This window comes from Echinops telfairi, unplaced genomic scaffold, assembly GCF_000313985.2.
Source record: "Echinops telfairi isolate 266 unplaced genomic scaffold, ASM31398v2 ScPeMD7_23;HRSCAF=83, whole genome shotgun sequence".
NCBI classification, from domain to species: domain Eukaryota; kingdom Metazoa; phylum Chordata; class Mammalia; order Afrosoricida; family Tenrecidae; genus Echinops; species Echinops telfairi.
Window position 1 is genome coordinate 71,529,721 of NW_022103920.1, and position 12,163 is coordinate 71,541,883.

The 12,163-nt window shown below is 41.4% G+C and overlaps 1 protein-coding gene across 4 annotated transcripts in view; it reads right to left on the bottom strand.

The window, feature by feature from the left end:
* DGKB (diacylglycerol kinase beta) overlaps positions 1-12,163 on the bottom strand; it is a 788,541-nt gene that overhangs the window by 562,962 nt on the left and 213,416 nt on the right. For all 4 annotated transcript variants that reach the window (XM_045288861.1, XM_045288860.1, XM_045288859.1 and 1 more), the window contains one exon: positions 17-134. In XM_045288861.1, the coding sequence (XP_045144796.1) occupies positions 17-134 (118 nt within the window). The remainder of the gene's footprint in view (positions 1-16; positions 135-12,163) is intronic.

Sequence of the window (12,163 nt, forward strand, 5' to 3'; positions counted from 1 at the left end):
GAGCCCACATACTCACAGGAGCAGCGGAGGCCCTGCTTCCCCACGCCGATCAGCATGTTCAGGCAGAGGTTGCAGTAGGCGGGTTTGTTAAAGTGCTTGAGTCTCCACACGTGCTGCCCGTCATCCTTGACATTCTGCCCGGGACGCAAAAGAAACAGATTTCACTTAATGAAATAAACCAAGTCATATGTAAGTGCCAACGAAATTTAGAGCTGAACCGAAGCATTTGAAGACAATCTGTTATTTTATCTAACTTTCCCCAAGATTGCCACAGAGGCTTTAGAAAACTGCATGTGCTCTAGTGGAATGAGATGCTGCTACCAAATCGGGGCGCTATAGCAACCCACACATTCCTGTCTAATGTCAATCTTCCACAGCGTACTCTGATCCACTGGAATGGCCCGATAAATAGAATCTCCCTGAAAATAGGGACGTGTGGACCTCAGCTGTGAATCCTTTATTCTTAGCATATTTCCACAAAAAATTAAATACATGGTGTGTCATTAGGTGCCACTGAGGTGGTTCCAACCCATAAATACATTAAAAAGAAATATATATATACATCCACCAGTAGAACAGCTTAAGAAATGAAAACAGAAAGACATCCACCCTTATTGTATTACAAAAGCAAAAAATGGCAAGGGCTGCCTTGAACTACGGTCCAGGAAGGTTACAAGTGTACCCTCATTTGCCCAGCGTACCTCTGCTTGCCACCATGAGCCACATCCCACAGAGAAATGTTCCCCTCCCATCGGGAACAGCTACTCGCTATCCAGTCCTCGGGTACCTCTGTGGGAGCTAGAACTGATGTCAACTTGAATTTGTATAAAAGTGCAGGGGTGGAGCCCAACATGTCAGTCAGGTCACAGTCTGATGATGCCTTCTGGGAGTTGTGGCTTTTTAATAAGAGGGGCACTTGGGATTCCTCCTCTCTGTGTGTCTGCATCTTACTTTCCTGCTTTATGGGACTCTGTACCTGCCTCCTGGGGTAGCCCCATGTGGGCACCCCATCCAAGAGCTGTCTGCATCCTCCCATATGCCACTGACCGTGGATCCACATGACCCTGCACCCACCAGCATGCGATCCTCCAGTATCCCACTTCACCTTCTGTGCCACAGGTCTGTAGCTACGCAAGTTTGAAGAGGGTAGCATCAGATCCAGGAATTTAAATTGGGCTGGGCAGGGTTGCCTTCTCGATGTAAGATTACTTCTAGATATAAAGTCGTTCTTATACATATATGAGTGCCACTGGTTTTGTTTCTCTAGACAACCTAGACTAGCACCCCTGCTAACCCATAGAGCTATTCAAACAACCAATCACAGCCTCTTAAAGCAGCGGTTCTCAACCTGTGAGCGCAGCCTCTGGTCACAGGGGTCGTCCGATTCATAACAGTAGCAAAATTACAGTTATGAAGTAGCAACAAAAATAATTTTATGGTTGATGGTCACCACAACATGAGGAACTGTATTAAAGGGTTGTGGCATTAGGAAGGTTGAGGACCACTGTCTTAACCCTCTAGTAGTGCAGCTGGGCCGCTGTATTTCCCAGGAGGCCCTGCATGCGCTGCAGTGTCAGCTTCCTTTGAGAGTATGAGTGTGTGTTACTAATTACCGGCTGCCCATCTCCTTTATAGCGTGTTGGTGCTCTGTGCTCAGTATCTCATACTCTTGAGGGTAGGAGAATTTCTTTTCTGCCAAATGAGGAACTGTTTCAGATGAAGAACAAATACTAAGCACCAGTAATTCAAGATGATAGTTAGAGCTTGGAAGGAGGGGAGGGTGGCATGAGATGCAAAAGAGCAATACTTATTTGTAAGTTATTGGTAATATTATAGGACTTGAGTGAAGACTGCCTTATATATTCCAACTTTATATTTTTTTGCATGCTTCAAATATTAAATTTTAAAAGAGAGACATTTTAAGGCCTGCTTGCACCGCCATTTTTTATCCTTCTTTTGTAAAATATGAATAGTTTTAATCTCATATAAAGGCAATAAAAATATTAAAATTATATCCCTATAGTTATTGACCACTGTATAATCTTGCATTTAAGTTAATTCACTTATTCTTCTAGGCAAGTTATAGTTACTTCTGTCATTTGTGTTTAATCATATTTGCATTCTCGCAGGCTACAATAAAATGAAACAATAATGCTTACACATCTCTCGAATGAGCTACAAGAACAAAATAAGAAATGATATTGCCATTACTCTTGCTGCCATTGTTTGTGTGTCTGTCACTCACCAAACCATACCCAACATGCTTCATTGCAAACCTCACCACTCTGTAGGCTAGCCACAGTGTCCCATCCAAGGAACATCTGGACTTAACAAGTGTTAAGCACCTACTATGTGCCGAGGCACAAGCATACAAGTTATAGTGGTGTGGCTATGGAACTTTGTCCCAACCATCCCGTGTCTCATGGTCATGAAAAATGTATAATAATTCTTCCTAGACAATTTTTCCCCTAGTCCCTGTCAAGAGATAAACCACCAGAGGTGTAATACCAGAGAAAATCTATAGTAACCAGTTTTTATATTAGAAGTAGAAATGTCAAATTTGCATCATAATATGAAACATTAATGAAAATGCTTCCTGGGAGATAATTCTCCATGGGTCTCTTGAATTTCACCCTGCTTTTAAAGCAGAAGCATTCTTCTTTGTCCTCAAAGCTACGTGTTCATAGTTATCTGAATAACACATAGCTGTGGGCAATGAAGGTGTGTCTCCCTCCAGAGGAGAGAGCAAGTTTCCTGACTGCCCAGGAAAGTGAAACTGTTCTCTGAGATGCAGGAAGCAGGGTAAGCAAGCTTCTTTACTCCGTGCTGGGAAGAAGATGTTTACCTAAGCCCAGGGTTCCTGGGCTACTCCCATGACTGCTGAGAGATATGGAGGAAAACATCTGATGCAAACATAAATTTCAAGCAGCTTGCTTTGACATGCGTAATAAAACCCTTCCTGTCTGATCCAGGACTTGCACACCCCTCCCAGACGCCTTAGCACTGTGGCAAACTGACGGAGGAGCTTGGAAGTCAGAAGGATCTTAGGTCCTTCAAAGTTCTTCATGACCCTCAGCTGTTACTTAATGTCAGCAAAGAACTAAAGCAGTTATGTAGAAAATGTCATGCAGAAGTCGTCAGAAAACATACTGCCATTTTCTTTCAAATATTGAGAAATACACTTTGCAATTATTTCTGAATCCCATTGCGGCTTGGCCAAATCCTGAGATTTTTAGTACCTCTCTAATGTAATCAAAATACTTTACATATTTGTTTACTTTGCTATGCTTCCCTCATGGTCTATAGCTATATAAAATCTGTTCCTTTCAAGAAGACTAAAATAATTTAATATGAAAAGCTTATGTCACAGGGTTGTTAATTTTTGTTAAGTTAATAAACAAACATACTTTAAAAGTAGTGATTAAATGTTTTAAAAAGCTCTTTCAAAGGCAAAGGAAGGAAGAATATTCTAATTTTCATATGGATTACTCTTCTCATACTCCTTGTCATTTTCTTCCCCAATGACTATCGATTCCACGTGAAGAAGCTTCATCCTGTTGAGGGGCACATATGGACTAAGTTAGCTGGCATTTTCCTTATCAAAAAATAAACAAGTCTGAATGTGGGTGTCCTGTCAATCAGAACACACAGCCATGTTACGGGCTGTAACTGACATACAAATCCATCACCCAGACAGAAAACGCTTTATCAAAAAAAAAATTAAATAGCTTGATAGTTCTTAGCTGGACACGTTGCCAAAATATGCAAGGGATGAAATATGCATGTGACTTCTTCAAGAGAAGAACTTGAAACCAAGCGCCAACCACTTCTCAGCAGTGCAAATTATACTCCCCTCTCTGGGTTCACGCCTGCTCCCCTTTGTCTTATTTAGATTCTAAAGTTAGTGGAGGCAATGGAGGGGGTGGGGGGCAGTTGTCTCTCACTAAATTCCATCAGCCACTAGAGCCTGTCCCTGTTAGTACTTCTATTGCAAATAAATATTTATTGTCATAGAAAGGAATTTATTTTTGAAAAGAAGTAATAAATAGGGCATCCGGAAGGCTAGATGCCTGGCCTTCTATGAAAATGTGGCTAAGCCATTTCACCTTCTTATTTTCCTCTCTAATCAATGAAAGTCTCCACTCCCCTCTCCCAGGCCGTGGTGTGAGGTTTCATTATACAATACCTGTGAAGCTAATTTAGCTCCTCAGGAATGGTGTTATAGAAACAGCAAATATTATTACCATCACTGGGTCGAGTGGTGTAAGACGCCCATGCAGCCAAACCATAGAGGGGGGATTTGAAGGCCGACTAGACACGTGTGGCTTATATATTTCTATTTCCGCCTCGATTACCATGCATTATTCTAATAGGAAGTTATTCCTGGTATTTAGAAAACTCCGTTTTCTGATTTTTTTAAAATGGAGCAGTTCAGGTTTCTGCTTCTGACAGACAAAAACGCTTGATGAGAACTATCGGTAAATTCTTACAGTGGAGGCGCTCCAGCCTCTCTCCCTTTCTGCGGCCCTAAGGCAAATAAATGTGCTATAAAGAGAACAATGTCCTTAATGACTGTTCCGAAACCTTCTTTTTAAATCTCAGTGGTTAAGTAAACTTTCAGTTTTCCCATAAATATGTCCAAGATTGAATATAAATGTGAAAGTAAACTAAGGTTACATCCCCAACCCCACTGTCCTGTTGGCTCGGGCTCACGGCAGCCCTCTGTAGGGTTGCCAAGTTGAAATCCTTGGGCAAGTCCACAACCTAGCCTAACCCTTCGCCCTCACACAGGCTCCTGGCGTGAGGCTAGCACTCCAGTGCTCACCTGGCAGTACAGCCAGAGCGCCAGGTATCTTGCTTTTGTATTGTTAAAGTTTCTCCTTTAAAAAGAAATTACTGGTGAATAGCCTTGTTATCAGACAAGGGGAATTGTAAAGTTGATTATGGCAGATATAGCTAAGTTAAAAAATAATACCTTATCATTTGATCTCCCCTTGATCCACTGTAAAGTTGTTTCACTTTAAAATAAGGTGACCAGATTTAAAGCGGGACACCATTGAGGAGGGTGGGGGTGGGGGGGGATTTCTTGATTAAATATTTGGTCTATATGGACCAAATAGACCGTTCCCTAGCTTGTCATGCATTCTTTCCAATAATTTGGACTTTTTAAAAACTCAAAAAATCGAGGCTGTCCCACCAAAAGCGGGACATCTGGTCACCTTACATTAAAAGAATAAAAATTTTTCAAAAGTAAAAGGGAAATATTTGTGGATTAAGCCTCTAGTGAATTCTCTGACCCCAGAGCAGGCCTGTGAGCAGCCTTGCTATCATGTAAGGTGTGTTGCAAAGTGGATTATTGCTGATACACTTGGGTTAAAATTTAACATCTTATCATTTGACCGCTGTTTTGATCCATTTAAAATGTGTGGTAGTTTTTAATGTTTTCTGCTTTTTTGGTTGTTGAGGTTTTTATCTGTTTTGTTATTGTTTTTGTTGCTTACATTTTCTGTAGATGGAATCCAGGATAGGTAAGTCTATAGGGATAGTATCTGGATTAATAGTTCAGTGGGGGAATGACATGACAGGGGAGGTTGGAGGAAATGGGGAGCTAATAGTGATGATTATGACAATGAAGAGAATGTTCTAGAATTACTGGTGATGATTATACAACTCTTGTTGATATGATGGAACTGTTGAATTGCATGACTAGGTGAATTATATGCCAATAAAATGATTATAAAATTCACTTGCTATGTTGTTTTTGCTATTGCTGTTGAAAATATACACAGCAAAACACTGACCAATTCAACCATTTTCCTGTGTCCAGTGCAGCGGCCCTGGCTGCATACTTTGAGTTTTGCAACCTTTCGATGCATCTTTTCTGAGCTGCCCTTCCTCATTAACATAGGCACACTGGGGCCCTGGGTTCATCCCTCGAGTTGTTTCTGCTAATTTGCTCCCACATGGACGCTTCTTAGAAGAACATGAAGCACAAGAAAGACCTTTTCCACTAGATAAACAAAACTATTGTTTGGTTTTAAGAGACTTTGGGGGATCTTTTTGTTCCAAGTTTAAAGATTATCTCAGGGTAATTGTTTCAGGGACTCGTCTAGCTTCCAGGGCTCCAGAGAGTCTGTGTTCAAAGGACGGCGAGGTTCTGCTCAGCGTTTCCTCCTTTGGTCAAATTCTTCTATGAGATCCCTGATCGAAGGGTCGATTGTGGGAGGTAGGAAGCTCCTCTGGGCGGGCAAAGGAGGAAGCTAACAATGGAGGCAACTAGCTGCCTCCAGATCTCTGTTCTTCACTCTCTGTCTCCCTCGGCTTTTTCAGGCACACAGACACAACATTTGTGTGCTTCCGATGGCCTCTGAAGAGCCCAAGTACTATGTCAGGGACTAAGAGAAAGACCAGAAGAAGTTAAAATGCATTAGGCTGATTAATCAGAATGCCCCACGAAATCTGCACCCTATGCCGCACTCCACAGCAAGACACCAAACCCATCAGGTGGTTTGGTTGAAGCAGCCTCGGCAACTATGCTTGCTTTATTTCATTATTGTAAAAATGTCTATCATGCAATTTTTTCCAATGCAGTTTTTTTTACAGGTATACAACCTTTGGCCACACTTAAAATAATCAGTTGGGCGACACTACCATGACTCAGTATGATTTTTCAAGTACTTTTTCAAAAGACCTCAAGAACTTTCACCAATATCACAGTCAAAATGCGTTTACCCACACACTTGACCATACGCGTGTTTCAAATAACATATCACTCACAGAATAGGTAGCGTTGTAAATTAACTTCAACTCACTAAATAATAAGCACCACTACATTACCTTAATTCTCTGTTCAAGGGAATATAAACTATAAATAAAGTAGATTCTAATATATTTTAATATATATAAATAAGTATATATTTACTCCAAATAAAGTATAAAAGCATGAAAGCAATTGCTCTTTTGGAAGATAAAATTAATCGAGCTTTATCAGGTTCTGGCAAGAGAAGGCAGAAACAAGTCCCTAACTCATGCTTGGGGTTGTAATCAAACATCTTCTCTCTGGCTGCCGACCCCACTCTGAAGCCAGACTCATGCAACCACTACTAAGGCTCAACTGCAAACCCAGACGCATCGGGAAGTGGCGCTGTCCTAGGTTGATACCTCATTCCTAGTCTGGCCAGCAGACAGACAACAGAATAAGAACTTTTATCAGGTTAACATTAGAGCGCAAAGCCAGGTTTCTAAGTATCACAAAATCTCTATAAATTCTTAGCTCTCTGCTTTTCAGCATCATCAGAAATTCCCTCAGCGAAATAAATTTCCTAAGAAAGTTCCAGGTAAACCCCGTGGTCACTTTCGCTTTATTGAATCATGAAAAAAATATGAATAAGGTTCTAAATGATCTCAAACAAGGGTTAATTAAAGTACATACAGGGTAGAGCATAGAATCACTGGAGTACATAAAGATCAGAAAATATATCAAATAAAAATCATTCAAACTAAATAAATATGAGCATCGTGAACCAAGATGAGAATTTAATGTGTCCTCTTTCAAGCCAGGGTCCTGCTTAAGTGTGTATTTCTGTTTTTATGCTGCTATGAAGTCATGGATTTTTTAAGTCCAATAGCGATAAAAAATGACATGTTTTAGGAAATGGAACACTGTTGACTGTACACCTAGGAAAAAACATCCAATGTAAGGGAACTTAGAAAAGAAAGGGAACTTAGAAAGCTTCTGAGCACCTACTTTCCACTGGCCCTGAGAGAGCTGCTGGCTTCCCAAGGGTCTGGGTCGGGCCTGACAGAGGGAGGCAGCAACCTGCTTGCTGCAGAGGCCACTGCCACCAAGTCACCTCTTTGTCAACCATCTGGTCCTGCCGGAGTTACCTGGTCGTGGTACTTAAAACAAACCCGGTTACTTTCCCTTTGGTGTGACTTCACACATCAATGACAGCACGGGGCAGGGGTCAGGAAACAATGGCCCTCTCATGACAATGGCCTGCTACCTGTTTGATAGAAAACCTCCATGGAGCCTTGGGTCACCTGTTGGACTGCTGCTACCTGCCGAGGTCAGCTGTCCCAGCCCACCGGCTGCTCTGCAGGAGAAAGGCCAGGCTGTCTGCTCCCATAAAGGTTTAAAGTCTATGAAACACAACAGCAAGGGTCCTACTGTGTCCTAGAGTGTTGATAGGAGCTGAAGTACACATATGACCATGGATTTCAATTTGATGTACATACACTTTTTGTTTGTTTGTTGTTGATTTTTTTTTAATGTTGTATCAGAACACAAACATGCTTATTCACTCACTGTCCATGCTTAAGACTGCAGGGACAGAGGCGAGAGCTACAGCAGAGACCACATGGCGATCACAAAACCAAACACATCGGCCTTAAGTCACACGTGGCTCAGAGTGGTCTACAGGACAGAGGAGAACTAGTCCTGTGGGTGGGCGACTGTGATTCTGTAAGGGGGTAGGAAGCCAGGGGCTGGTAGTATTGAACTGTTGACCTTATGGTCAGCAGCCCAGCGAGTAAGCACTATGTCACCAGAGTCTGAACTATTTATTATCTGGCCCTTTCTGTGCAAAGTTTTCCAATCCTTGGAATAAAGTCCATTTCTAGATAGAATTCTTTACTAACAACAACAAAAAAGAATGAATGAAATGCATTTTCATTGAAAATTGGACTTCATTTTAAAATATGTCTCTCATGAGCTGAATGCTGAAAGAGGGATTTGTAAAACCAAGTGCACCCTGACCTCCCACTTCTTCAGATGAACCAGAGCTATATTCCTGTGTACTAGCTGAATAGATACCCTAAGGCTTAAGAATCCCACATAAAAGGAATGAAATGACTTATTCTCTAGTGTTTGAGAGAGAGGCAGGTCTTGGAAAGGTATGCACCCAAACACACCTTTACAACACAGTAACTTTAACAAACGTATTGATGGAGAAAACTAAGCCACAATGCCCTCACACCTGCTCTGACTTGCATGAGAAAGGAGGTTTCCTTGCTCTGGACAATGTAGTCATCGGTATAATTTGCCTAGTATATCACTGTCCCTTTCAACTACTGGGAGGTATTTAACATGATTATCACACAGCATCTACTCCCTGAGCTCACGATCAAAAACTAACTAGAATGCACAGGACAACCTAAAAAAACAGGCGGCAGCAAAAGCGGCCCAATTCAAGTGCAGTATCGTCATTTCCAATTGCACATGCCAAAGGAGCCGCACCTGTGGATCAAATCCCACGTAGGTCAAGAAGCAGCTCATCAATTGCATACAGAAAGTGAAGCGAGTCCCCATCACTACAGAAGGTCCTTACCGCTTCGTTGGCAGTATGTCATCTCTACTTTGTACCACATCACCCCTTCAACGCTCGGAACAGAGAGATGTCTCAGATCCCTGACTCTAACCACACGCTATAGATGTTTTATGAAAAGGCAATTATAAAAAAGGATTATCTTGTATATTCATTTTTCAGTGAAGGAGGGGGAAATTTCCCCTTTAGGAATCGTTCTTTGCAGTGGGGCAGTGGGATCTGATCCTCTGTTGTGGTTGTTGATGTTGCGAGTCCTTGAGTCAGTTCTGACTCCTAGCAACAGGACAGAAATACTGCCTGGTCCAGCGCCAATCACGTGGCGGTGCCTGCTAGTGTTACAGCAATGTATTCCTGCCATCTAGTGGTCATAGCTGGAAACAACTCGGAAGCACAGCTCCAATTACCGTACTTCTAGAAAAACCTAAATCTCTCCAATAAAAGCTCCAACATTTTCCCCTTTTACTCAAAACTTTAAAGATAAATTTATCATTAACTTATAAAGTAAACAACAGATCATCAACTTTTCAAACTTTAAACACAGAATTTCTATGGAGCTGAAATAACCAAAAACCAAAATCAAACTCCCTGCCGTGGAGTTGGGTCATTCCCTGTAGGAAAGGCTAGAACTCACCTCGTGGATTTCCCAGAGATGGTGACTCCCTATAATGGTAGAAAGCCTGGTCTTTCTCCCGCGGAGGAGACAGTGGTTTCAAACTGCTGATCTTGCAGTTAGCAGCCCAGTGAACAATCACTACACCACCAGGATTCCATTGAAATAAAGCCACTGCTATACGAATACGACAGTATGCTAATACTGTTTAAGCATCAGTAGCTTCACTTGGATTTGTGGATTGCTTTTACTCATGCTATGCCTACAGCTAAACAAAAATTTATATTTGTGTGAATCTAAATTTTAAAATAACTTGAAGCCATAAATCTCATAGACAAAAATGCCATTTCAATAAGCTTTGTATGTTTAAAATAAGATAATAAAATCGCTTCTTTCCACGTTCTTGCCCCTCCTCTACCTACCAAATGTTTTACCCAGACACTCCTGTCTCATCTCTCACTTTCTCATAGTACAACTTTTATAGGTATACAGCCAAATTTTTAAAGAGCTTTAAAATTATAAAAAGTTCTGTAAGGAATGATCATTACTGAAACATCTTGTTAAAGTCATGTAATAACTATTTTTTCAGCAAGATAGACCCTAAACCTTAAAACTGAGTATTTTAACAATTTTCCTTTTGTTTTATTAGAAGAGTTTAATATCCACAGTAGTCTTGCCAGAAAGAATAATCAACAATTAAAATATTTAGTATAGAATAGAGATGGACAACAAGTTATGACAAAGAAATATTAGGTTACATGGAGAAGAAGAATTTAGATACTTAGAATTTTCTTTCATTAATTTTCAAACTATGTAAACTTAAATAAACAATAAGAGCTTTAGTCTATGTGTATGTGTGTTTACAAAGCATTCATAGGAAACGAATTGCCTCTATACTGTACATCACATATTAGTTTGTTGTTCTGTTTTTTGTTTTTTCTTGTTCAGCTCTGACCACGCCTAAAACCTCATTATCCTTCTGTGGGGACTGAATGTAAAAGAATTTGAAGACCCAGGTAAAGAGAGGCTCATGTATACATTCCCAAACCTATTTACAAATGGATATAAACATAATTTTATATTACTGAAATGTAATTGTCCTAGCGTCTTGATTCTGCAAATCTTTATTGCTCCAAGCTGGAGTTTGGAATATACACTAATGGTTCGGTATCGAGCTGCAAACCCAAAGAGCAGTGGTTCAAACCCGCCAGAAGCTCACCAGGAGAAAAGACCCAGTGCTCTGTCTCCATGGAGAGTTCTGCCCGGGACACCCTAGGCAGCAGCTCTACTCTGGGACATATATGACTTGGAGTTGGAATCGTGGAGCCCTGGTGGGGAAGTGGCTGCACATTGGGCTGGTAACCACAAGGTCAGCAATTCAAACCCACCTGTTGCTCCAAGGGAGAGAGTCTTGGCTTTCTACTCTTTTTTGTTTGTTCTTGTTGTTTTTTCTACTTTTACTGGGGGCTTTTACATCTCTTACCACAATCCATAAATTCATCCAGTGTGTCAAGCACATTTGCACATATGCCGCCATCATTATTTTCAAAGCATTCTCTTCCCACTTGAGCCCCTGATATCAGCTCCACATTTCTCCCCACTCCCTCTCCCCCCACCCTCCCTCATGAATCCTTGATAAGATATTATTTTCATATCTTTACATCATCCTCCATCACCCCTCATCCACTTTTCTGTTGTTCGTCCCCCTGGGAGGGGGTTCTAAGTTGATACTTGTGATCAATTCCCCCTTTCTCACCCACCCTCCCCTAATCTTCCTGGTATCTCTACTCTCCTTGTTGGTCCTGAGGAGTTTATCTATCCTGTATTCCCAGTGTTTTGGGCTCTTACCTGTAGCTGTGTGCATGTTCTGGTCTAATCCAATTTGTAAGGTATAATTGAGGTCATGATAGTTGGGGGAAGGAAGCACCCAAGAACCAGAGGAAATTTTTGTGCTTCATTGATGCTATACTGCACCCTGACTGGCTCATCATTTCCCTGTGACTCCCCTGTGAGGGGCTGCCCAATTGTCTACAGATGGACATGGATCTCCACTCCATGCCCCCCTCCCCATTCACATTGGATTATTCTGGGTCTTAGATGCCTGATACCTGATCCCATCAACACCTCATGATCACACAGGCTAGTGTGCTTCTTCCATTTGGGCTTTGTTGCTTCTGAACTAGATGGCCACTTGTTTATCTTCAAGCCTTTAAGACCCCAGATGCTA